This window comes from Drosophila guanche, unplaced genomic scaffold, assembly GCF_900245975.1.
Source record: "Drosophila guanche unplaced genomic scaffold, DGUA_6, whole genome shotgun sequence".
NCBI lineage: Eukaryota > Metazoa > Arthropoda > Insecta > Diptera > Drosophilidae > Drosophila > Drosophila guanche.
Window position 1 is genome coordinate 1,266,632 of NW_022995748.1, and position 26,491 is coordinate 1,293,122.

Consider the following 26,491-nt stretch of genomic DNA (forward strand, 5'->3'; position numbering starts at 1 on the left):
CCCCCCCTCCCACGTACATATAAACGTTCTTGTTTCCTTTTGCCTTGCCTTTAGCTGTATTCCCGTAGTCATCCTGTATCCCGGTTTTGTCGTTATTTGTGTGCTTGAACCTCCTGGTAATTTCTCCTTGTTTTATGTTTAAGCGAAATTGGTCAACACTCTTTTGTTTGGCTCGCCGGATGCAATTTTAATCTGCTGGAATGCCGGAGAATGGGTGCCACAAACACGCACACACACACACACATCTGCACCAACTAGGGAGAAGATAGATGGCACTCGGTGGGTGGTGGGTTTTGAAGGTTGACTGAAATAATGACTACAAAACCACACCACGCCACAAAATACAACAAACATAGACACCAGCCATGCGGAGAGACATACGCACAGAGGCTCACGAACACGCACAGGCTCTTCAGCGAAATGGCAAAGCAACCACATAATATTTTAGTTTTTTGACCCAAAAATGTCAGCGGGACATGAGTTATCACTGCCGCCATCGCCAGCCGACGACACAGCGAGGGGTGCTCCAAGGCTACACAACAGAACAGAACAGAATAGAAGCTAGATTGTACTGAAGGACCAATTTAAGCAGCGAAATTAAATTTGAATACATTTGCAAAAAGTTAGGCAAAGAACAGCGCAGAGAGCAGAGAGCACAACCTGGAAACTTTACTTTTGCTAAACTTTTGTAAACATTTTGATTTTGAATTTTGTTTTATATTTTTTGTGCATTTTGTTGTTATTATAAATGACATTTTGGGTGGTCATAAATCAGACCGGGAATGTGTCTAAACTCTTTAGAGTGTATTTTGGTAGTTGGTGAATATATTAATGATTATTTTAAGGTGTTTTGTGTTTATGGATATGTAAAAAAATAGGATAAAAAATTGTTTATTTTCAGCCTTATGTTGCGGCTAACAATTATGTTAGGTGAGTGACAGACTAATTGCTTATTGTTAGTAGTAGAATTGAGAGAAATACAATTTCAATGAAGTAAAAAAGCGACGTGTAACTTTCAGGCTTTTATTGAAATGCAATCAAAATGATGTTGATGTTAATTTATTTTTGACTTATTGCTCATTCGTTTAGTTGTTGATGCCATTTGTATCAGTTTCGGCTTAATAATAAACGAGAAGCAAAAATAAATAAATTATTTTGGGGGTGTCGTGTCTAATACAATAATTGTCTAAATCAATCTGAAATCATTTCATTAGGCATTTGCATCGAGCATCAAATGTGTAAAGGTTTCCCATGGCTTGCTTTCTGGAACCTACCACAATGGTGAGGGTGTATGTGGGGAATTTGTACATATGAGAAATTCTTTTTGATGGAATTAACTTACAAACGTACGCCCGCTAACATAATCCCTTGGCGTGCGTTCCTATAGCATACATTTTGGAGCCAACACCATGACTAATTCCATCAGTCGAAATAGTCGGGACATTTGGCAGCGGGCTAATTTGATTCAGAGAACCGCCCTCGTTGCGGTTGTTTGTCCCAGCCACGCAGGTTGCTCTTTGCTTTGCTTCTGCTTGTTTGCCTATGTTTGCCTATGAATAACAAGAACAGCAACAGCAACAGCAGCAGCAATAACACAACCAACAACACCCATCACTGAAGCCGGAGGGGGCGGGTTGGGGAGAGGAACCATAGAGAGCGAGAGCATGACTCGTGCCTCCCTTCGCGAACTCTCACGACGCCCACAACGAACTCAAGGCGAATTCAAAAGCGTCAGCAACAGCAGCAGCAGCACCATGACCAGGAGCGGCGGCAGCATTAGCAGTAGCCATCCGCCAGCCTCTTGAGGCACTGCAAGGCGACGAAGACGATGACGACGACGCCGACGACAACGTCGACGACTGCCACTCTTCACGAGAAAAAAATCTGTTGAGACGTTCTGCTAGCACCCTTGCCAAGGGTATAATGATTTCTAGGACTTGTATTTGAAACAAAAGAATAGATGAAAAGTCCTGCAATAGGAACCAAATCTAATTCCCACAAGTAATTGTTTTGCCATAGCAACAATTAGTAGCCAAATTCAAGATTCCAGTGATAAATATCTCAACTATATAAACTGGATTCACATGGATATTGGCTCTGCCAGGGTATCAAAAGCTTCGACATTCGTCTCGTTTTTTGTTTGCCGCCGCTGTCGCTTCTGGTGCTCTGGCAGCTTCTTCAGCCGCTTTGGTGTCGCTAGGAGCAACTTTTCTCCGGCTCCTGTCATCTCTGCTTTGCTTTGCTATGTGTATTTTTTTGTATATTTGTGCTTTCTTCGCTTTTCTGCTTTTGCATGACTTATTTGCGCTCACCTTTCGTGCTGGGGCCCCGTCCTTGGCGAGCTGCTTAATCGCCTTTGTCCCTTTTAACTTTTGCGCCGCCAATTTTCTCCCCTTTTTCTCTTATTTCTTTTTACTTTTTTTTGGTCCTTTTAGGGCTTCTTGGGAATTTTCCTCTCTATTGGGCTACTGGGTTTAGATTTTGTTGGCACTTTTATTATGTTGTTTTTGATTATCAACTTTCTTTTGATTTTTTTTGTATTATTTTTTAATGGCTCAGAGTCCTCTATGTGTGTGTGTGTGTGTGTGTGTTAAGAGATTATTTTGCATAGAAAAGTTGTGGACATTTCTTGTGATTTCACTTTCGCTATTTCTGCCTTTGTGTGGCGGTCCCGGAGACGACGTATTCAACAAATTGTTCGCGCTTCTCCTTCAGCTTCACCTTCACCTCGCACTTTCTGGCTCGCTCTCTCGCTTGCTCTTTTTCTATCGCACTCGCACTCACACCCTCACTTACACCCACACTCTGTGTGTGTGTGTGTGCCTGGCAAGCAGCAGGTTTTTACAGTTAATTGAGTCTGCTAATCTTTTTGCTGTTGCTGGTCACACTTTTTTCCGCAATTGTTTTTTTTCGTTTTTTTTTTGCTGAGTACGTACAAGATGTTTTGCGTGCCTTGCAACTGTTTCTTTGGCTTTCTACGCTTTCATTTACTTTAAATTCTGGTTCTTTGTATTTGCTCTTTATCGTGTTCTATCCGTGCTCCGTACTCTGTGTCCGTCTGCGTGCGCGTACGCTCTGGCTCTGGGGCCCGTTGTGATGCTGCCTTGCCTGCTGCTGCTGCTGCTGCCGATGCCACGACGATGCTCCCCGACTCTAATTGCGTTAAAATATTTTCTGCTCCCGCGGCAACAACAACAACAACAAGAACAACGGGAGCGGCGACAATCAGAGAAAGCAAGACCGAACGAGAGAGAGAGACAGATAGAGAGGAGAGAGAAGCAAGAACAACATGCATGTTGATACTACCTCTTCGAACTGACGGCAAGCTCTCCAATTTGTCTGGATGCTGCCTGCCAGATGCTTCTTCTTCCCAAACACAGTTCAATTTCAAGTTCTTTTCTTCTTTTCGACCGAATATCTCTCGCACAACAACAAAACTTTGACTTTGAAGAGCTTTCAGTGAGAGCACAGCTTCGTGTTGTGTCTGCGTCTGTGTGTGTGTCTCGATGGCATTGTCGTCCTCCGGCTCGTGTGAGAGATTCGTTCGGTTTTGCCTGCCCAACTACTACCAACAAATTTTCGTATTTCGTATTTGGCGCAAGCTCAGTTTATTGTTGCCATTCGTTATTAATATTGTTGTAGTTGTTGGTGTTGGTGTTGGCATTCGTTATATATATTTTTTTCTTTTTGTGATTGTTGTTGTTGCTGCATTGGAATTTTGTTGTTGTTGGCTGTGGTCCTTGTTGCGCTCAGGAGAGTGACAGGAGCATGGGAGTATGGGGTGCAGCAGCATCCACACGAGTCACTCATCGACGCTGTTGTTCGGGGGTTTCCTTTCTTTATTTTCCTCGCCTCGCTCTCGTTTCAACAGTAAGGAGCGGAACTGAGGGGCAAGGACACGTTATTTACATGATTTACATGAGTACAAAAAAATGTAAATATCAAACAAGACTAAATTTACATTTAATTTTTGGAAATTATAACGAAGCTTAACAGAAATTTAACTTTTTTTATAACCATTCCAAAACTCAGATAAACTCTTTTATTGCTAAACCGCTCCTGGGTCAGTCTCTGCCATTTCGAATTCGTTTGTTAAGTTGAATTATTTGATGCTATTCAATATGCTCTGGATACTTGTGCATTGCTTGGAAGCCAAAATAAATATGACAAGCGGAAAATTACAATCAATGAATATGATTTTCTCCTTCCTGTATTTCGAATCAATTTATCCTCTGTAGTCATTCGGGTATTTACTCTTCTACAACTGCAATGACCTCTTCTACTGGGTAACCGCTCCTGTATCGCCTCTCTATGCCACTCACTGGCATTGTTTCTCGTGTTGTTGGCTCTGTTCCACATTATACTCTCCCACACACTATATACATATGTATGTATATATTGACACACGAATATATACAGATATCTGTAGATTTTTTCGCATACTTTCCCCGACTGACTGGCGTGCTCTGTAGGGCCCTGTTGTTGTTGAAAATGCCACCTCCTCCATGCATCCGTCTATCCGTCTAGCACCCCTTTTTGTTGACGTTGGCTCTGGCAGCCAAGCAAAAAGGAGGAGCTGCTCATGCTCCTGCTCCGGCTCCAGGCGATTTTGTCGCCATTGGAGGAGCGGCATCCTCGACGGTACCTGGTCTCGTCGGATGGATGTGGCGTGGCTGTGGTATGGTGTGGCATGTGGCAGCATGGCAGCAATGCATGGATGTGTATGGCTCTCTTGTTGTGGGTCGCCAGCGTTGCGGGCTGAGCTGTTTGCGTTGTTTTTCCTCGGGTGACTGTCTGAAGTGCAAATTTGCTTTAATTATTCCATGGCAACAGCAGCAGAAGGAGCAGCGGCAGCAGCAAGACCCACGACATCTGCAACGGACTCTGACTCAAATTCAGGCATCGCCTCAAGAAGCACACCCCACACCCGTACATGCCCACACATCACTCAGTAGACAGCAGAGACCTGGTGACAGCAACATTTACTTATGCACCAGTTTTCACACCTCCCGCTGCAGGTCCTCTTTGGCGACATTGAGTGACACCCTGGGAGTGGATCAGGACCGCAGTCTCGTTTCTCTCAGTGCGCAACCCAGACAGGGACATTATCACAGTTTCCTCCAACCAATAATCCATGCGAACCAACCCACAAAACCATCCGAAGGAAGCCACTATCCAACCAACCAACCAACCAACAGACGAGCAAGCGAACTGACCCCCTTTTTTGGGTGGCATGACGTGGCTTCTCCCGTAGCTTTTGATGCTTGACATTGTTGGCAGTCGATATTGGTTGTAATTAGCTTTAATTGAAATTGCTCCATTCTCATCCATCCAATTCTCTATCGTACACACACAAATATACATGTCTCTCTGTGTCGTGATTTGGGTTTTAATGCGGAAAATGTTTGTAATTTTGCCAAAGTTAATTTATGGTGACCCCGACCCAGACCCACACCGCCCAATGGCAAATTCCCTTTTACAGTTTCAGACTCTCCCCCGCCTTAACGACCAGCCCAAAACACAGACCAGCACAGCGCAGCCCTGTCGCATTTTACGGTTTTCATTTGCCACTCAAATAATTAGAGAAGTTCCATTCAAAAAGTTTCCACATTTCCTACAAATTGTATGGATTGTTTGAATTCAATTGATAAATGTTAAACGAAATGTTTCGGTGTGTTGGGAATGTGAGGGGAGAAGTAATATGCAGATGTGTAGTCATGAAAATAGGTGAATCTATTACCGGAAATAAGATAAACACATTGACAATAAATAATAAATGACAATATTAACAAAAAAAAGAAAAAAAGAAAATCCTGTAATGGCATGCTAGATTAGATATCTCTATACACTTTACAACAATTTAAATTGCTTTGTTAGATTCCATTAACATTAAATTCAGGTGTGTAATACTATTTCCTTTTTTGTATCAAATTGTTTGTACGGTAATCACGATTGCAGTGGAAATCTTTAAAGAACTTCGACACTTAAACATTTTATTGCACAGATATGGAATTATATTCCCCACCAATGCCAAAGACTTTTATCATTTTTTGGACGTACGGGTATCACGATTGATAAAAAGAGTAAATAAACAAAAATCACCCAAAAACATTGTCATATAAGTAAGAGAGCTGGGAAATATTTCCATTAAGTCAACCAAATATTAATTCGGTTTACATTTGAGAGTAATAAATTATACGAAGAAAGTGTATGTTAAATCAATAAGCAAGCTATTCAAGAATTTGATTCGCTTATTCCAATTGATTTATCTCAATAAATATTTATGGGAGTACTTTAGTAACAGACTAAACAGAGTGCGGCTTAAATATGTTATAATGTTATACACAGAACAATTAGATTAAAAATTCGTTTCCATGTGGGATTTTCTATATCTCTTTACGAGTATACCTGATCGAAAGATAATCAACTTGAGACTGAAACCATATCACATTGAAATTGATAAGCTTGTGGCCATAAAACCATCAAATGCTCTCGATTTTCGATTGATTGAATGCCTCAAGTCTCACTAATTAAAGAAAAACAAATGAATGCCATTATTAATCAAAGGCTATCAATCATTTTTATTGCATACTTTTCCGTTTCATATATTGTACTACTTAAATAATGTATGTAAGTACTCGTACATATGTATGCATGTACTTCTTTTCATATAATGTCCAGAATCGGCCACAAAATACATTCATGACATTGCACTCGCAATTGTAAATTCTTGAAGCAGCGAGCCAACGCTGATAGATTGAATTTATAGCCTGGGGAAGTTGTCGAGTGGCTTGGGAATCGCATAAGAAATATATTTAATGATAACTAAGATGTTGTATACGACTGTTGTATATATCAAAGAGACGCTAGATTTAGATATAGAAATGCAGTGTGGATTTGGTTACCACTAGAATTGATTTATATTTAGTATTATGTGTTGGCAAGTACAGCTATATTTTAAACTAATTTATAACTAATATGACAAATATTTATAACTAATATTATAATTAATTCTTACACTTTGAATATAGATTTTGAAATATGAACCATCTGATGATGGGTTTTTAATTTCAGATTTTTAATATATAATCAACAAATTACCGAGAGAGAGTTGAGCAGTGCAGAACTAATAAAAACTAATGCTCTATTCAATTTTAAAGTATTTTAACATGATTTCTAATTAAAAGTAAAACGTAAAGTTTTCGATTTCTGAAATTCCCTTCCACGATGAACGCCCTTTTTCACTCGCTTTCATATGTAACTATGCTCAGGTGGAAGAGACAACAAGTGTCTGTTGTTTTTGCTACTAAAACTTCGTGCGGCTCTTCGTGATCACCCGAGTGGAGTACTAAGAAAAGAGAGAACGATCGAGCGAGCGATCGGGAGTAATCGTACAACTTTGATTCAATGAATGCGATTCAACTCTTGTGCGACTGTACACTCACACTTGCACCCATTTAGACACACCAAGTGCACGTGTGTGTGTGCCTATAAAACGCATGCAAGAATTTGCAGCGATTTAGTTGTGTTTAAGCAGGTCGCGCGGATCGTCTTCGTTTTGCCCCCACTTGCCCCCATACGGATCGTGTTCCCGTTAACGTGAATATGAAAGTAAAAGTACGAAGAGTACTACCAGAACATTCGACTCTTAATTGATTGGAAAACTTTTGGGCAATTCCGAGAAACAACTCAGAGAGAGAGAGAGAGAGCGCGAGAACGAGGGAGAGTGACAGAAACAGTGAGAAAAGTGACACGAGATTTGAGACATCAACGGAAAAGTTGTCCAATTTCCTGCCTGCTGTGTGAATACGAAAGTAGGTTTTTACCCCTTTGCCCACACACAGAACATCCATACACGCTTCGAAACCATTTTGTCAGAGTCAAGTTCAACGCAAAAATTCATTGGCTATAATAAAAAATAAGTATATAAAAATAAATACTTTAAATATTTCACATTTCGTGAACGTTGTACGTGTTTTTTGGCCTAATTAAAAAATAACAAAACTCAAACACAAAACACCGAAAGCGAAATGCAAATTCGCTTATGATTAAAATGCTTGCTGTCGAGCTTTGAGCTTTGTTATTAATATATGGTTCAAATACTTGACTTTATTCACATACTCGTACGTTGTTCTGTTATTGTTGCTTTCGGGATTTCAATATGCATATTCCTCACCCCGGAATATTAATGCCAAGTGAATGATTTCTTAATGAATGCACAAGTATATTTTATTGCATGAGGAAAACTCATTTGCAGTGTTACTTAATTTAACCATAATTTGTAATTTTATTAAACAAAAACGGGTTGCATAAATTAATATAAGACTTCAACGTGCTCTGAAACGTATTAATTCATTTGAGAGTTGCGAAACATTTAATGGAGTAGACTTTAAGATAATGTGGTAGACGTTTGTGTCTGCATTGAGGCGATATTAAGAAATTCTTTGCAACTAAATAAAGGTACTAAAAGAGTTAACATCACAGAAGATTTCCAAGGAATTCAATAAGAAAGAAAAAATAATAATTCAGCTGAGTCGCAGTTTATCCGCCATGAAGAAACTCTTCGCTGCCATTAAAGCGTTGCATAATTTGTACCAACATCTTCAATAGCCTCTAAGAACTCTATTCAACTTCTACTTGGATCTTAATAGACATCATAAACTATGACATCACAATGTACAACACTTTTTCTAGACTCTAGACATATCGCCGTGCACTCTCATCCAAGTTCATCATTATTTGTGCGTTGAAGATAACCAGAGGAAGAAGAGTCATCCGGCGGAGCGTAGCGGTGTTGAATGTTGAATGTTGAATTTCCTAACGATAGGAAATACATGGATAATTAAAAAAGAAACAGACGAAAGACCAAAGAATCTTATCGCATACCCCGAAAATTGGGCCAATAAACACTTACCACAATTAGCAGTTGTCAACGCGACTAATGACAAAGCCAAAACGAAGATACAGACGACTGACACAGACGATGCGGCACGGGATCGGATGGGTTTGTCGAGTGGATCTGGCTAGGATTACACATATTGATAATGTTTTTAATAAACAATCCTCGGAAAACAAAGAGAGATACAAAATACCTTGTCCGATTGCGATTAAAATGTATTCAAGCGAAAGCCCAAACGTAGTCCAAACAAAATAAGGGGAAACCGATGATGATCGATGATCAATCTACTTGTGGACTTGTTGTGTATATTTGTTCATGGCTGATTGATATTCAAGTGGATTGGCCTGTTAATGAAACACTCGTAAGTGGAGTAATCACACAAACATTTCACGATGGGTGATCGCAATCGTGAAACCAATTCAGAGCGAACTCCGCAGTGCCCAGTCCCCAGTTTAGCATTCGAAATCAATCACAATTCACACTTTGCCATACGGTAGTCGTAGTAGTAGGGCAATACAAGCCAATTAACTCATCCGGCAAAACGATAAGGAGAAACCTCAATCCCCATACCACCAACTGTCCCCCAGCTAACCTAACCGATCGTCGATTCGTGGCACCTTCGATTTTTATGGTCAACTCAGTCAAGTGCTTAGTGGATTTTTATTTGTCATTTCTTTTTGTTCGATTTCTGGTTAAATCTTTTTCGGTATAGCGCGAAACCCTTTCTTATCGTCGGCTGGCTCTGAGATAAGCCAAGAACATATTATAAAGATTTTCTATATATGCTGCGATCAATCATTGAAAAGCCTTTTATATTTGTTATAAATTAATGCAAATATACGACTTGAGATAAACTTTGTGAAAGCCATGGCCCCGAACGGCTCCACTTAAATCCAGCGTCTACCACAAATGATTGTGTGTGCCCACAAATTCTCTATTTAAAGAACGTTACTTAAGAATGGAGTGTCGTGGAAACAAAATGAAGATGTGTCCCAATAATTGATCAATTGAAGTGTGCAAGTGGAGCATTCCTTTGACGTCATTCCGGGAGTTTTTAATTCGAGACTCAGCACTTTAATTAGGCCAATAAACAGAGATATTTATTGTTGGTTTTTAACGTACAGTAGAGCACAACATGACATCCTCAGCCACTTTGATCTGCTTAATTCCGCAAAACATTTTTTACTTACTCACAATCAACTGACATTCATTGACGTGAAATCCAGCTTTCCGCCGGACACTGTCTAATGGAATTACCCACAAATATATGTATGAATTCCTGTGCGAGCATTACTAGTGGCACACTCAGAGATAATACTTTCAGCCAATGGCAACATTTTAATTCATTTTATTGCCCACCGTTTCCATACTCCTTCTTCTCCTTCGTTTTAAAGTGAATTGTGCGCTCCAAGTGGCTACCCCGTGTGTGCCCACCCCACTCCACGCCCCCCTAGTCACTCAAGTACATTGGGGATTAATTGTGTAATGCGAAACTTATTATCTACCTTGATTATCTATTCTTGAGCAGTTTTCCAGGCAGCGGAATGCCTTTTTTTCGCTCTAAGAAATCGATTAGATTAACAGTAAAACGAACAACTGCTGTAAAATAATTAACACAAAAAAGAAAAAACAAAATCAAATAGTAGAAAATTTCCGTCAGGATTGGCATGGGTCAAAATGAATCCACGTGACGCTGATACTGATACGCAGCTGATACACCATACCCCATCAGGCACTCTCTACCTTCTCCCAGACACCTTACCAATTTTAAAAATCCGTGTAAAATGTAAATGCTTTAGCCCCTCGAATTTCTTTGGCGTTGGCCATTGTGCAATGAGGCTTGAAGCGTGCAAAGAAAACCTTTTTGGTAACGGCTGCGACCCCGTCTCTGTGCCAGATCCACTACCTCCCCACACTGCGTTGACTTGACCCAAAGCTAAATAAGTACGACAAATTTGCTTATGGCTTATGGCCAGACCGGGCCAGGCCCGGCCAATTCGATCAGGGAAACATGTCACGTAGAATCATTCGTAGTAGTAGCTTTCGTTGATTCGTTCGCAATGCAAAATGCCTTTTGCTGTGTGATTATTTTGGTGGGTGGCACAGCGTGAAACGGTAGGAGGAGGAGGAGATCCAACCTCCAGCAAGGTCAAGTGGCGGCAAAACTGAATGCAAAAATAAAAGGCAAAAGTGAAAATCGCTACAGGAAATCAGAAATAAACGCTGGCATAACAATTAACTAAAGGGAAATCTGAAAGGCTTTTTATGGGCTAGACATTTACATTTCTTGGAGTAGTTGAGTTATCTTTATAAAGAAAGAATGGAGGAATAGACAAAGAGAAAGTGCACAGACACACTCAGCTATCAGGATATGCAATCATGCACTTGACTTGAACATATTTAAATGAAATAGTTCTTTCCTTCAGTCTAAGGAGTCCCACAAACACATGATCTGCATAACGATGGAAATTTAATTTTATCCATTTTTGTATCATATATCCACCATTATATAGACAAATAAAATTACTTTAAAGGCTTAAAACATTAACTGGTGTCACACGAATGCTAATTAAGCGGCTTTTGTTCGTCATTTGCACGCATGACAGCACGTGACGATGATACGCCAACGAAGATAATGATGATTGGGATGATGATGATGTGTAGAAAAGTTTGAGACCAGACACGCGTCAATTAGTGTCCCCCAGCTCGGCCCCCTGCCCAAATAAAACAAACCACAAATATTTCAGGGTGCTCAAAAACTGAGGAGGCACGCCACCATGTGGCAGGCACCAGCTGACTCCTGACTCCTGACTGTGTGACTGACCGACAAAAGCCGCTCGCAGCATAAATATTGTCTAAAGTAATTTTTGTATGGCAAATTGCACATATCAATAGCCAGACTTTTGTTGAATCGACGATAATTAGAGGTGAAAATTGACAACATTGAGCGTGTCTGGCCAATTATGCAGTTGTGATTACAAATAGACTTTTTACCGCCCTCAGCAAAAGGGGCTCTCCCTGCCTGCCGGTCTGCCACACTCAGCACATAAGTCTATATTTAGTTTTCCAATCAGAGCGTGAAAAGTGTCAACATGTTCCACATTGTTTAATGACAAAGTAATTGGAAACTCGAATGAATAATCGTTAAGAAAATGTTTTCCTGCAGCAAGGCAAATATTTTAAAGATCTTTGCATAGTTTAGTCATGCTTTCAAGTGTTAGTTGGAATCTTCCACTTCATGGATATTTTTTCTGTTAGCACTTACAATTATTATTAAAATCTTAAAGCAATCGCAAGCCTTCGAAAGTGTGTCCAAACTTTACTCTTTTGTATCTACAATCTTAATATTTTTGTGTCCCCCACAATTGAAATCTATTTCCATTTTATTTAGTACAATTATAGATAGACTTGTCACCTGCCATGCGGATACCAAAACGCTGTGTTTGAGCCATAAATTAGCGAATTGTATAACCAAAACTGTTGAGCATCTCACTTGGCGAGAGTAAAAAAAAAATGTAAATGATGCCTGCCCTGTGGCTTTGTTTGATTTCAGCTAACGAACCGCATGACTTGATGTCACATTTTGTTCTCTACGCAAAAAAAAAAGAAGCGAAAAAGCTGCCAAAAACAAACAATCATAAATTGTATATGAAATAATCAATTCAGCCTCATTACTTCGAGACGGCGGCTGCGGCGGCACAAAATAAAAGACGGAAAATACTAAACTGAGCTCACGTGAATTTATTTAGATAATCTGCGTCATAATACGAGTAGTGTGTTGAACGTATTCCACATAGTATGTCTGAACTGAAAGTGTCACTAAGCCCTGGAGTCTGGTGGCTTCAAAGCGAGAACCGACTCGGTTTTAAGGCAGAGATATTCACAGATCCACAGACAGTCTGCTCCAGTAGTCCCATATATATTATAATTAAAGCTAATTGCTGTTAATTTTCATCAACTTTTATCATTATTATATTGTTGTGGCACATTTATTTATTATTTACGTTTCTCTTTAACGCTTTTTTCACATGTTCACAAATTCTTCACAAAACTCACTGAAAGAAATGAACAGTTAATAGTTATTTGAATAGTTCAATGCATGGTTTCTATATATTTATGGATATTTATAGGATATTTATGGAAGTTAAAGATATCCCCGCACCTATGTAATCTGAATTTGCTATAGTTTTTAGGTACAGGAAACTTCTAGAACTCTAGTAATAAATTGTTTGATAGGACATGGGTTATATCCCAATGATAATTCTAATAAAATTCAAAGAACTCTTTAGAAATAATTTCTCACATACTCTACCAATTGGAACCCCCTGTTGTTCGCTCAGTGTATTCATCAGGTTTCACCTACGCTGGGTAGTACCTGCAGCTCGAGTCCCATTCCCAGTTCCAGTCCCCAGTCCACACCTCGTGGTAATGAATTTATTTCATTGCTAAACGTTGAACGAGATAGTTGTAAAAAGTCGCGTATCGCTGATTAATATTTCCCTACCTTCGATTCGATTCGAAACGGAACGACATTGTGAGATGTTTAGTGTGAGAGCTAAAGACAACGCCATACTCGAATAAACTGACCATAAATCAATCTATCTTGTTGCAGATCCACAAGACGATGACGGCCATAGGTGAGCCTGGCGCCAGGGAGGAGAACTCCGCCGGTGCTCCAGCTGCCCTAATCACAACACCCACGACCATAAATGCACCCACATCGATTCCCGTGCTTAGTGATGTGCCCATGCCGAATGGCAATGTAAATGGGAGTGGAACTGGAACGGGGAATAACTTCAAGAGCAGCAATGTCATTGATAGCCAACCCAAGCGGCGTGTGAGCATTATCTCGGATCCGCCAATGATGGCTGGTGGTGCAGGAATTGGCGGTGCCTCAGGTCCCGGCGCCGGACACGATAATCTTGCCTTTGAGCATAATCCCAGGCGTAAAATTTCACAGGTGATGAATTACGATTACGATTACGATCAAATGGTGAGATCGTAAATTGGGATTTTCTCAGAGTGTTTAGATTTACGTGATAGCCAACTTCTACTTAAAATATTCGCTCATATTTCTACTTTTGTTGATTATCGGATGACGCTGTACGATACGTGCAAAGATAACGACAGAAACTGATTGAAAATAATCTCGAGCTATTGGATTTACAGACCTCCACACACTCGCACACGGACATTGGACCGGCGCGAAGGAAGAGCATACTGAAGGACCCAGCCACCACCACGCACGACAATGAGAGCGATCGAGTTTCAACGCACAGTTATGGTGAGTTCGGAAAGGATTATAAACATTCGCTTATTAGCATTACATTATGGATTAACATTTAAAGTGTATAACAGCAGTGCCTAAGCATCTCTGGTACATTTGTACTTGGAAAGTGGTACAGTTGGTGTAGTACATAAAAAGGACGTTTTGCTTGGGCGCCACTGTGAAACTATTTAAATGTAAGAAAATACGTGTGAAAAGTGTGAATTTTGCTACGTGAGTCTGCGTTTGAACATTCTTTGAGTCGCTATGCCAAGAGGGCTTCAAAAAACGTGCCGGCATTTTCGCATTTGTAAAGATTTCCATCCGTACCATGTGGCGCCACTAAGCAGCGCAACTCGCTATGCCAAAAAACGAGCCGAAAGATTCCTTTAAGTGCCGTCAATATGTACCATGCGGTACATATGTACCAGCATAGTACAGTTTCACAGAGGATTCCAAAAACTTCTAAGGAAAAAGGTCGGGTCTGACTGATTGATAGAATTCTGAATAAACCAATTGGAAAATGCAAATATCTTTCATATGCCGATGTCTATTTCGAATTCAATTTGCTGTGGCCCACGGTTAACATTATCAATTAGCATTTACCCGGGGGAAGTGGACTCTACCAATATTCAATCTTATTGCGCAGGTCTTGCCTCCGTTCTGTCTCCCTTCCTGCTGATATTCTCCCCCGATAGATATCACCTAATTAGAGTTCGATGATGACTGACGAGATAACTTGCTGCGCGTTTTGGGTAAACAGAACATCCATTCGCGCAGGAGGAGTGTGGAGTGCTTGAGTACCCTATTGATAGACATTTGCCATTTTTATTTTGCAGACAACTACCGACAGAGTGCGCTGGACGTGCTCAATGCCAAATATAATGGCCATCAGGCAGCTCACAGTTCGGCGGGTGGCAGCAATAGTGGCGCCAATTATGTGGAGCAGTCCTGGATGTACACATTCTGTTTGAAGTGTCGCGGCGAGGAGCCATCGGCATCGTGGGAGCCACATTTTTGGCAGAAGATCTTCCCCTATCCGCTGTGTCCCACCTTCAGGACATTCTCGAGACTGGTGTCCATTATTCTTATAGGTTCGTATCGCCTTTAGTTGTCCAAGAACGATAGCTGATCCATCCCTCTTTTAGGTGTTCTCATTTGGATCACGGCATTTGTTATCATTGGCGACTCGGCTGCCCCTGGTGGACAGCTGTTTAGCTTGGTGGTCCTCACTGTGGCCGCCAACTTTGGTGGCTATCTGATATCTCTGACCACCCTGCCGCGGCTAATTGGCATGCTCCTGGTGGGCATACTCTTTCAGAACGTTGGCTGGGTCAATCTCGACGGTGACTTCTCTAAGGTGACGGCCCATCTACGTAAGTTTGCGCTGACCATAATCCTGACTCGAGCTGGACTCGAAATGGAACCGGAAGCCTTCAAGAAAGTCTACAAAACAATACTTAAGCTGGGCATCATTCCATGGTGCGTGGAGGCGGTCATTGTGGCCGTGATGTCGCACTTCCTGCTCGATCTGCCGTGGATCTGGTCGTTCCTGCTCGGCTCCATCATCGCTGCCGTCTCGCCTGCTGTGGTAGTGCCCTGCCTGTTCCGTTTGAGAACGAAGGGCTATGGCGTGGCCAAGGGCATTCCCACGCTGGTGGTGGCTGTGGCCGGCGTGGACGATGCTCTGTCGGTGGCCATCTTCGGCATCATCAGCACCGTGATGTTCTCGGACAAGGGACTGGCCTATCAGATTGCCCAGGCGCCGGTCTGCATACTGGGCGGCCTCGGGTTCGGCGTCATCTGGGGAAGTCTGGCGCGAATATTCCCAGAGAAGGGAGACGCCTATGTGGTGCCGCTGCGAACGCTGCTCCTCTTCACCGGCGGATTGATGGCCATCTATGGCAGTGAGGAGCTGGGCTTCGAGGGTGCCGGCCCCCTGGCCGTTGTCTTCTCTGCATTTGTGTCGAATCTGTTCTGGTGCAAGGATGGCTGGGATGTGGAGGATAACCCGGTGTCTACCGCCTTCGAGATCTTCTGGATGATCTTCGAGCCCATTCTGTTCGGCATCACCGGCTCCACCATTAAGATAAGCGAGCTGGACTCGCACACCGTCTCCATTGGAGCCGCCTGCATCTTCACAGCCTCCATTCTGCGCATCTTCACTACGGCTGGCATTGCCTTCGGCGATCGCCTCAACCTCAAGGAGAAGTTCTTCGTCGGGCTCTCTTGGATGGCTAAGGCCACGGTCCAAGCGGCTCTCGGACCGGTGGCCCTCAAGCATCTCGATGAGAACTCTACGGATGAGGAGCGCAACTATGCCAGCATTGTGCAGACGATCTGCGTCTTCAGTATTGTGCTGACAGCACCGCTGGGTGCCATTCTGATATCCGTGACGGGCACAAAGCTGCTGACCAAGACGAAACAGCCGCAGGATCTCACCGGCTGGCGACGCAGCCATCGACCGTCCATTCGCGACATCAGCATCATCGATGAGGAGGAGGAGCGCGAAGATCCCGAAATACCCGAAGACAAAGAGACGCTCGATAACACGCTCAACAATGCACACATTCCGAGCATTTCCTATACGTATAACAATTAAATGGTCGAGTCGAAATGGAAAGAACGTTTTCCTTCTTGTTGAAGCGAAAAAGTGTTGATTGATTGATTGATAGTGTTGATTGTTTTCTTATTGTACATTAGCCGTTAGACTGGACCTTGCATTCCGAAATAAATAAATAAGTAAATCAATTTGAAATCACAAAACTCCATACCAAAACCCTATGAATTGGTATGGCAGGTTCCTCCAGCTTCTGCTGCCTCTCGGCTTCTCCAAGATGCAATTCCTAGACATGAATGCTGACTACTTGCAGTAAGCAATCTTAGCCTTAAGCCATAGTAATAATAGTTTTCTTTAGAATATTGTGAGCTGGAAGCTCTTTTAGGCAACCAGCTCCTCATTCCCACAGAATTCGGAGGTCTGCTATGCCGGGAAACGATATTGTAGGGCCAAACCTGAGGCTGTTCTCAGTCCCGTTTTTTAGACTGAAAGTTCTCACTGAACTGACTCTGCATTTCCTGCCCAAACATTAACTGGAGCAAAGGCAACAGCATTGTTAACTGAAAGTAAGTTGAAGTTAGATGAGCATAGGCCGGAATAGACTTGGAGATAGGAAATATTTCAATTGAAAGCCAGAACTTTGAACTCACATAGTTTAGAGCCTAAAATTTCCATGTTGCTATTCATTTTGTATTTGTCATATTTAAATGGGTTACATCTTAATGCAGGATTTACAAATATTTTTGTATTGGTTCACCTAGAATGGCTTCCAATTCCTGAACGCCATTGCGTGTACTCTTCTCCACTAGCTGGTGCTCATCCTCCAGGAGTTCGGCCACAAATGGCACCGTCTCCGGCAGCAGGGGAGCAAAGCTTTCTCCTAGCTTACGGGCAATGGACACACAAGTGTTGAAGGCCAGGATACGCACCTCGGGCGTTGTGGTGCGTGTTTTGAGGAGCACCTGACTGTTGAGCTGCTTCCACATGACATCGTTCGTGGCCACGGCCAGCTGGGCAATGCAATTGCTGAGCGCCAGCTTCAGTGGCTCACTGCCCAGTACCAGACCGTTCTCCAGTTGATCCACCAGCGGCTGCATTAGAGTGTTGAAGCGATGCTCGTTGATGAACTCATCGCTGCAGTGCAAAAATACATGATTGAGGGTGCCCAAAATGGCCACCAAAAGTTCCTCATCATCTTCTGCATTATCGCCGGCAGTGAATGCCGGATTGAGTGTGTTGTGCTGTTGTAGCAGCTGCGAGGAATCTCCGATAAAGTCATTGGCAAACAGCACAAAGAGCGACTTGAGGGCCTCGGCAATGCGGTTGGTCAGCAGGAAATATGTGAGTTGCGTCTCCCTGGCACTGCTCTCCTTCGCCCATTTGTGCACCTTCGAATACATGGGACGGAAGCTGCTCTCCGACAGCTTCAAGATCCACGTCACAAATGCCTCGGAAATGCCGCCCTCAATCTGCGACACCTGCGACCGTTCCAGTCCGCGGCCACGCACCTGCAAACGGAACTCGAGCGCCTGAAGGAAGAACTCGCTCAGCGCCTCCTGCACCGGCTGTAGTTGGGCATTGGTATTGTGCTTAACGCACTGCAGCAAAAGCTGAGACATCAGCTGTCCCACCTCATCGTAGGCCTGCAGTTCAAGCAAACTGCTGTAGGTCTTGGTGCAGCTTGGCACCAGTATCCTCACTTCCACGCCGTGGGCAACGACAGACCAAAGCTCCTGTAGACGCAATCTGAGTGCCTGTGCGCGCTTCTCCTGAGCCAAGAGTGGACTATTCAGCTGCACAGAGAGACGAACCAGGGCAGAGATGATGTCCACGAGATAGGGACCCAGAAAGAGGGGCAGAGCCTTAAAGAGTTTGTGGAAAGCTGCAAAGGGAACACGATTGTTAATGGAAATAATGAAATTAGAAATTCGAAACTTACCCGTCACGAGTGTGGAGCAGACATAATCTGGTCCCTGCTTGAGTGTGATCATTTGATGGACCTGCTCCTTGAGGAATTCCGTCAGTTGTGGCGCAAACTTGGGCAGCTGGGCGAGTGCGTGCGCCTTCAGGCTGGAGCATATCTCCCCAAGAGTGAGCACCACATTGCCGACAACAGCCTTGGGCACATTGGAGCGTCGCTTGGTGATCTTTGTGAGTGTGGCCAGCAGGGAGCGGCACTCGTCGAGGAAGTCCCTGCCATGGCGGTGGGCCAGTAGTTGCAGCGCCTGCAGGGCCGTCTGCTGAAGCTGAGCCTGCTGTGGATTACTGGAGCCACTATCCAGAATGCCATTGATGATGGCCTCCAGCGGAGCGAAGAGCACACCAAAGTGCTCTGTCGTCGAGTGAGCAAAGTAGTCGCATGTGGGCGTCAGCTTCGTGACGAGCAGTTCGAGCACCTTGATGCGAACTTGGATCAGTGGATGCTCCAGCAGATCGGTGATCACATTGAGGAAGTATTCTGGCGCCAGCATTCCAATGGCATTGTCTAGCACATCCTGCGCGTGATTGGACAGCACACGCCAGTACTTTTCCAGCGAGGAATTGCCCGAGGCTGCCTCCAGGGCACGACTGATGACATCCACAAAGGCAAGGGTCTGCAGGATCAATGCTTGATAGTGAGGCAGCAGATCACCGGGATTGGCACTCTTCATCTTTGCCTGCCACTCAATGGAGCTGCTAATGCCCGACAGATAGTCCATGATGACATATTTGTAGTGCCTCAGCTGCTTGAACGAACGCGTGCGGACATCAAAGAGTTGCTGCTCAAGGGACAAGAGGGAGGAGGAGCCGCCTCCACTCGCTCCCGATGGATTGCTTTTGTCTACGGGCAGCTGGCCGAGGTAGTCCAACAGGCGTATGCATGTCTCTAGGGCGACACTTGGCTCCTGGAACATCAGCGTCAACTCGCGTGCAAAGTCCAGACGCGACTTATCCAGCGCCACTTTGTGCGGCAACGATTCCATCAGCACTTGAGACTCGAAGAGAATACACAGGAACTGCCAGAGATGCGCCTTGGGATCGAGGACACGAAAGAGCGTCGCATAAAGCGACAGCCTTCTGTGCACTGGCACATCCGTGCAGATGTCTGCGAATACCTTCAGCACGGGTATGACCAGTCGATCTCTTTGTCCGGTATTCAGCAGCAGAATGGGTATAATGGACTCCACAACATTGTGGATGATGTGCAGACTGAAGGCATCGTCGTGCCTGGCCACTGTGGAGCCGACAAATGTGAAGATTTCCACAATCTTGTGCAGCACCTGCTGCGGATAGAGACCCGCGCAGTGGGTGAGAAAGAGTAGAGCATGCTGCTGGGTCTGTGGGTTCTTTGTGTTCCTCAGACACTGGACCACCTGATCGATGCGGAAACAGGACTCGGGCAGTGCCTTGGCCAGCTGCACAGCAGCCGCTTGGGCCGTTTGGCAGCAGTGCAGCAGACTGGAGAGTATCAACTGCTTGGGATACTCGGCAGCGGTGTGCTCCTCCAGCGTGAGGCATGACTGCAACAGCTCGAACAGGGTGGGTATCAGCAGCTCAGAGCCAATTAGTTGCTTCTTGCTCTCGAGCAGCTCCAGCAGCGTCATGCCCTGCTTCCAGGAGTCGTTGGTTAGGTCCACCTGCTTGGTGGCTGTACTTCCTCGCCTCGTCGGGGTCTTGGCGCGCACTCCCTTGCCGCACATCTCTGTTAGCATTTGCACCAGTGGCTGGCATTCCAAGCGGCAACGCTTCAGCAGCCGATGGCTGGCCAGAAAGATGCTATCATTGTCCGCCTTGGTGGCCGCCTCCACTATCAGCCTGATCAGCGACACTTTGTGCTTCGACTGCAGTCGTTCGTACGTTTCGGGTGTGAGTATGCCCAGGAGGACACAGGGTACGGGCTGCAGCTTCTGGTCCAGCTGAATGTAGGCATCGTGATGCGCAAAGCTCGCCTCAAACAGATCCCAGGCGAGTGGCTGCCGCTGTAGCACATTCAACGCTATGTTCCCCTCGTAACGCTCCATCACCGACTTGTAGATCTCACTGTAAGGCCACGGCAGCTGCTTCAGCTGACTGTTGGGCCCCTGCTCGAGGGTAATCTTCTCGAGTGCTGCAATGCCCAGCGGCAGGAGCGCAGTCAAGAAACTCTCATCGTTGACATGTTTCAGGGCACGCAGCAGGAAGTCCGTGCAAATTGGTGGCTGCTCAGGATCTGAGGCCAGAGCCAGCACGGATCGTCGCAGCTTCGATAGCAGCAGCTTCTCCTTGGGCGTGGCATGCTCTGGCTGCAGTATGGTGTAGAGTATCAGCGCGTACTGCTCGTGATCCATGCCCAGTTCGCTGCTCCGCTTTAATAGCGCCTTTACCAGCTGCTGAACATGAGGCTCGAGATCTCGCTGGCTCATCAACTGAAGCGTGTCCATGGCCTGCAGGCGGAGTGTCTGCAGTGGCGAGCCACAGGCATTGGCCACACGTAGCACATGCAACAGGCTGCACTCTAGCTTGGAGTCTTCATTGGCCACCACCGCCTCCAGCAGCAGGAAGCCTTGCACACGGAGCACTGTATAATCCGAGTCGTTTGCCCACAGCTCCGGCAGTCTCTCGAATACACAGAAATTGGAGAGGAACTCCAGCTTGTGTTGAGGTGCGGGCAGCATTATGCTGAGGCATCGCTTGAGTGCCTGTGTCCATTCTAGCCGCTCCTCAGCATCACAACGCTCGGTGAACACTTGTGCGCCCAGAATCTCCATCAGACGCAGGCAGAGGCGCAGTCCATCCGTGGGTTGTGTCCAGGGCGTAGCCACAAGTCCTGCCCATTTTGTATTCCGCGCCAAAGTGAGCAGAAAGTCAAGGTATAGCTGTAGCGGCACAAAGTTCTGATCGCTGCGATTGCTTTTGTTGGCTCTGAACTGAATGCCGCGACTGTACTGGCAGATCCTCTCCAGTATGTGCAAACTCTCTTGGGGCTGCAGCTGCCGCTTGGCGTAGGCGGTGAGCAGGAGCAGCAAATGCGTCAATTGGGAAGCATCCTGCATGTGGGCCTCGCCCCCATGCTCTTCGACACTCTGCAGCAGTGCCTGCTCTTGGCTAAACAGCTCACGGCTGCTCCCGGCAATCACATCCAAAAAGTGCTGACGATGTTTGCTCACCGCAAACTCTGGGTACTTCTTGCTGACCTTCAGTTGTCCCAGGAATGGCACCTTCGCACAGAACTCACTCTTCAGTATCATGAGCAGGGCACTGTGCTCGTGCTCGGCCAAAGGTTCGGATGGAAAGAGCAGCGGCATAAGGGCCAGCAGCACTAGATTCGTGTCATAATGATTGCTAACCGCGGTAGTTGTCAAATGTTGAACAGAGAGTGGCACCAAGGCACGCCATTCCTTTTGCTTCTGCTGCTGCTGGGCTTGTGCACGACGCAGCAGTCGACACAGAGTCTCGGCAAAGATCACGGGCTCCAGCATTTGCAAGAGCTCCTCAGTGGGCAGCGAGAGAATTGCGGCCACCACAGCGCCACTGTCATCGTTGATTCGATCGGGCAGACATTCCTGCAATAGCTTAACGCTACGCTCGCGTTTCTTGCCAGTTTTTAAATTCTCCACAAGCTGCTGCACTGCGCTGAGCCGCCAATCGGGGCTGTAGTGATACAGTTTCTCATAGACACGCTTTGCCTTTTCATCCGAGGTGTTTAAACGGAAACCTTAAAGTGTATAGCATAAATAGTACAAGGATCATGGAATTCTAATCAATTCCCACTCACCCAAAGCCAATTTGAGGGCCTTCTGACGATTGCTGGTCGTGGATCTGGCTCTCAGCGCCTCTTTCACACTCAAATCAAAGGCCTCCGGGTAGCGTTTCTCTAGCTTCTCAAGGTAAGCGGCATACCAGGTCTGAAAGCTGCTCTTCTGCGCTTCCATTTCATCATCTGAATCTATGACAATTGTATCCTCCTCTTCCATAGGTATGGGTGAGGGTGCCGGGAGCTCACTTTCGGTACTCACAAAAGTATCCAAAAAACAACTGCAAAAATAGAGGAATAAATGAATTAAATGTACCTAAAAAACTGAGTCTGAGGATCTTCTCTACTCACTTAATTAACTGTTGAGCGGAGGGCTTGGGTAAGGGCACATCCGAAAGCAGATTGTCGAGGAATTGCTTGTACGAACCAGATGATGGATCATCCTCTCGTATGGCTGTCACTGCGCCCGTCATTAAGGGGATGCATAAAGATTGGATGGCAAAGTTGCCATTCGCCAGCGATGCCAACGCCGCAATGAGCCACTTTTGGCCAATGAAATTCAAAACAGTTTCCGGCTTGAGCTGTGGCCCGGCAGCCTGTTGCTTGCCATAGATACACACCAGCAGCAGCAGGGATTCGGTTTGCAGACGCTCAAATGGACAGTTGGCCACACGCTCGAGCAGAGCATTGCAGACTTTGGCCTTGAGTTTGGTGCGGGACACCAGTTGGGCCACAATCACATAGGAGGCGGCCATGAAGTCGATCGTGTCGGAGACCAGGCCCTGCAGCAGTGCCTCCAAGATGGTACTTATATGCCAATCCTCCAGTGGCTTGGCTGTTTGCAGTGCGCCCACAACGATGGTGGCATAGAAATTTATTTGCGCCTGCAGCTGATGGGCACGTGGACCCAATTCCTTGACGGCCTTACGAGTGCTGCGGCAAACAAAGCTGAGGAAGGCGGGATTGCTGGCTGCTCGATTGATCAGGGCCGTCTTGGCCAGCGGCACACCTGGTCGCTGCAGGGGACGCAGCCAGAACCATTCGGCATCGGCCTCGCGCAGCCTCATTGTCTGCAAGATCTGGACAAATATGTTTGTCTCGTGGTACGGCAGAATCAAGGCCATCACCTCGCCCCTGTTGTACTCGTGGATTTGGAAACGACGCAGCAGCCACTCGAACGCCATGTGTGCCGGCCTCAACAGTATGTAAGGCGACAGCAGACGCAGGAACTTGGCTATGGCCGCATCCAGCATTTTGTTGACCTCCGGCAGCTCCACGGCTCGCTCCAGCGTGAGCGTGGCCTCATCAAAAAGCGTCAACTGGAACTCCTTGAATGCTGGATTAAAGTCGGTCAGCTCCTGCAGTCCAGTCAGTCCAATCTCATAGATGGCCCTCCTGTCTTTGGTGGCCGCCGTCTTCGGATCGAACAATATCGAGGCACGACTTCGGGCATCGGCAAGCGTGACCGTTGTCTGGGGTGCTGCCAATTTCTGCAGCTGTTGGGCCAATGATGTCGTCATGTTGAATCAGTTTTCCTTGCACAACATATAACGAATTAAATTAATAATATTATCGCGGTGGAGCCCGCACGCTACACGTGTTTTGATTATCGATAAATCACTTACAAATATATCAAAAAGTGCATTCTTGTGTTGAAATATACCGTAAAAATACCAAAACGATTTTGATAGTTTATTTAATATAACGATCTAGTTATGACTCTCAGCACTGAAAGTATAATTTAATCCGATTCATCAATCAATTTTAAGTAGCATGAGAGCCTTATTTGGTAGTACTAACGATACTATTCTAAATGATATCTACATGAATCTACCAGAAAAAGAGGTGAATCCATAACAACATATATATTTGAACAGCTGCAACAAGTTGCAACTGGCAAGGTGTGTGACCTAGAGAAGGTTAATTCAAATAGATTTTATACTATAATTATAATTTTTTTGATTCGCACTGTGGTTACCCTGTATTTATGTTGCATTTTCTCCGTAGAAGCTGTTGTGAACCTGAGATGAAGGAGAATGAGAGAAAGCTAGTAACCTTACAAAAGAAACAAATCTAAACGATCGACGACCAAAACTAATCTTGTTTAAAAAAAAAACAAATTGAATATATCTAGTGTAGGCTTTTCATGAAGATAAATCACAACTCTTAATAATTTCTGTATGGTTCTTATATTTTGAAAATGTAAAAAATACTTTTGTATGTGTGTGTGTGCTTAATCTCACAGAGGTACAGATTGTTCAGGATTCTTGAAGCGAGAACAAACAGTTTAAAAGTAGTAATGATAATTTGTTGCTTTATGCATGGTGGGTTGATGTTGATGGATGACAAAGAGGTAAAAACGAAACTTAACGCAAAGTAAACATAATACGAACTCATTCGAATACTAAACGTAAAAAAGAACTTGTGCAAACCGTTTTCATGATGCTCTCTACATACTACGAGTAATTATAACTATGGAATTGTAAGAATTAAAAGCACAACCGCTTCAGTGAGTTCTTCTTCTTGAGCTTGTAGTCTTGCCTCTGGTTTCGCGGCGGCGGAGTCAGCCTCTCGCTGGGCATCATCAGCTTCGAGGGTGTGCCCAGTTCCGTGACCAGACAACGCTCGCCCGGATGCGACTTGCACAGACAGTTAATGCAGAAGCGAAACTTGCAAATGACACTGGTACACTCGGCGAAGTTGTAGGTCGGCTGTGAGTCCTTGATCTCCTCGAGATCCAGCGACAGGAAGCGTGACATGGCTGGCCTCGCGCTGATGGCAAATGAATTTCTAATCGGTGGCAGTGTTTGCGACAGCAGCGCACTCCCCTCGCCGCTTCGATCCCGCGCAGCCTCGCTGACGAAGACGCGACTGCCCTTGCCGCAGCGCGGACACTTGATTCGTTGGGTTTGCTCCTTTAATACGCGGCCAGCGTCTGCGTCCATCAGTTGAGGACTGTTCTGGGCTGTATCGAATAGGGACGAGTTGTGGTTCGAGTTGATACTGTTCGAAGTTTGTAATGGCACTGTCGAGTTGGTTTTGAACACATTGTGTCTCCTCTTGGGGAGATAGGGATTCTCTTTGGTGAGGCTCATCTTGAGCCGATGATTCTGCAGGCGCACCACGGCCCGCTGGCTCTTGTAGACCGTCTGCTCCCAGCTTTTCGATACTTTGGTCATGACGTCCAGCGTTTGGGCATTTACATGCTTCAGTATGCACTCCAGGGCCGGCTGGGTTTGGCTCAGCATACTGAAGATGTCGCAATGTTCCAAGCCATCGAAGTAGCGTCTCCTGTTCAGTGGCTCATCCGGCTGTGGGAAAAGCAGCTTCTTCGATTTCTTCGGGCTGCTGTGCGGCGCCAGGAAGTGCTTCCTGCGCCGCTTCGGCACGCTCTGTACATCTTGCAGATTCGGCGTCCCATAGGGCTCGTCGAAGCTATTAGAGCTGTGGCTGGCGGGAACCGTCAGCGGGTAGTTCTTGCTCCAGAATTCATCTCTCGAATGGCTGTCGGACGGCGTTTGGTACAGCGACGAGGCAAAGCCTCTGGCGAGCGTTGTATTAGTTGCATTGCGACAGTTCTCGATTTCGCAGTCACGTTCCAACAAAAATGGCGCCTCCACGGTCGAGTTGTGCTGCACTCGAAAGGACATGTAGCCCGATTCGTCCATCTCAGCATCGGACATTGTCCCCAGACTGGGACTCTTCTTTTTCATCATTTTCCGATTGTACGCACTCATATTTACTCGAATATGGTGTATTTATTCTTACGTTTTAGGCATTTGTTACTTATTTTTATTTATTTTTTTCGATTCCAATAATGCTACAGTGTGGCCGCGTATCTCGATACCGACAGACCCTCGAAAATATACCGAAATATACATTTTCATCTTCAAAATATACTGTAAATATACAGTAGTCTTAAATCATATTCCTTGATGTTGATGTTCTATTAGATATAACTAGCTAGTTAGGAGTCTCCTCGCAAAAACAATAGTTTTATCCGATTTATCAATTAATTTTTTACAAGATTAGCTAGTTTTCATGACTTCTTTC

General features: G+C 45.0%; 4 protein-coding genes across 5 annotated transcripts in view; 1 reads left to right on the plus strand and 3 right to left on the minus strand.

Moving 5' to 3' along the window:
• Positions 1–2,533, minus strand: part of LOC117584860 — a 27,830-nt gene extending 25,297 nt beyond the window's left edge. Inside the window, exon 1 of the mRNA XM_034274004.1 lies at positions 2,313–2,533. The gene's annotated coding sequence lies outside the window, so the exon portion shown is untranslated. The remainder of the gene's footprint in view (positions 1–2,312) is intronic.
• A 4,995-nt stretch (positions 2,534–7,528) lies between these two features.
• LOC117584792 (sodium/hydrogen exchanger 9B2) lies at positions 7,529–16,916 on the plus strand. 2 transcript variants are annotated; one of them, XM_034273906.1, is made up of 5 exons: positions 7,529–7,814; positions 13,512–13,859; positions 14,069–14,183; positions 15,005–15,259; positions 15,314–16,916. In XM_034273906.1, exons 2-5 carry the CDS (start codon positions 13,524–13,526, stop codon positions 16,765–16,767), a joined length of 2,160 nt encoding a protein of 719 aa, XP_034129797.1. In that variant the 5' UTR covers positions 7,529–7,814; positions 13,512–13,523; the 3' UTR covers positions 16,768–16,916. The 2 variants fall into 2 exon arrangements, with proteins under 2 accessions (XP_034129797.1, XP_034129796.1); XM_034273905.1 differs by lacking the exon at positions 7,529–7,814 and adding an exon at positions 13,316–13,447.
• A 491-nt stretch (positions 16,917–17,407) lies between these two features.
• LOC117584791 (HEAT repeat-containing protein 1 homolog) lies at positions 17,408–24,051 on the minus strand. The gene is made up of 4 exons (XM_034273904.1): positions 22,790–24,051; positions 22,460–22,719; positions 18,665–22,399; positions 17,408–18,607 (listed from the first exon to the last, which is right to left on the minus strand). Exons 1-4 carry the CDS (start codon positions 23,956–23,958, stop codon positions 17,457–17,459), a joined length of 6,315 nt encoding a protein of 2,104 aa, XP_034129795.1. The 5' UTR covers positions 23,959–24,051; the 3' UTR covers positions 17,408–17,456.
• A 584-nt stretch (positions 24,052–24,635) lies between these two features.
• LOC117584793 lies at positions 24,636–26,276 on the minus strand. The gene has a single exon (XM_034273907.1). The coding sequence runs from the start codon at positions 26,173–26,175 to the stop codon at positions 24,928–24,930; it is 1,248 nt and encodes a 415-aa protein (XP_034129798.1). The 5' UTR covers positions 26,176–26,276; the 3' UTR covers positions 24,636–24,927.
• Between the last annotated feature and the right edge of the window lie 215 nt (positions 26,277–26,491).

Coding starts and splice junctions, on each gene's coding strand:
- LOC117584792 (XM_034273905.1), top strand. Junction 14,184..15,004: donor AGTTTCAACGCACAGTTATG/GTGAGTTCGGAA, acceptor TTTATTTTGCAG/ACAACTACCGACAGAGTGCG. Junction 15,260..15,313: donor GGTGTCCATTATTCTTATAG/GTTCGTATCGCC, acceptor TCCCTCTTTTAG/GTGTTCTCATTTGGATCACG.
- LOC117584791 (XM_034273904.1), bottom strand. CDS start 23,958: ATGACGACATCATTGGCCCAACAGCTGCAGAAATTGGCAGCACCCCAG. Junction 22,720..22,789: donor TCCGCTCAACAGTTAATTAA/GTGAGTAGAGAA, acceptor CTATTTTTGCAG/TTGTTTTTTGGATACTTTTG. Junction 22,400..22,459: donor GGCCCTCAAATTGGCTTTGG/GTGAGTGGGAAT, acceptor ATACACTTTAAG/GTTTCCGTTTAAACACCTCG.
- LOC117584793 (XM_034273907.1), bottom strand. CDS start 26,175: ATGAGTGCGTACAATCGGAAAATGATGAAAAAGAAGAGTCCCAGTCTG.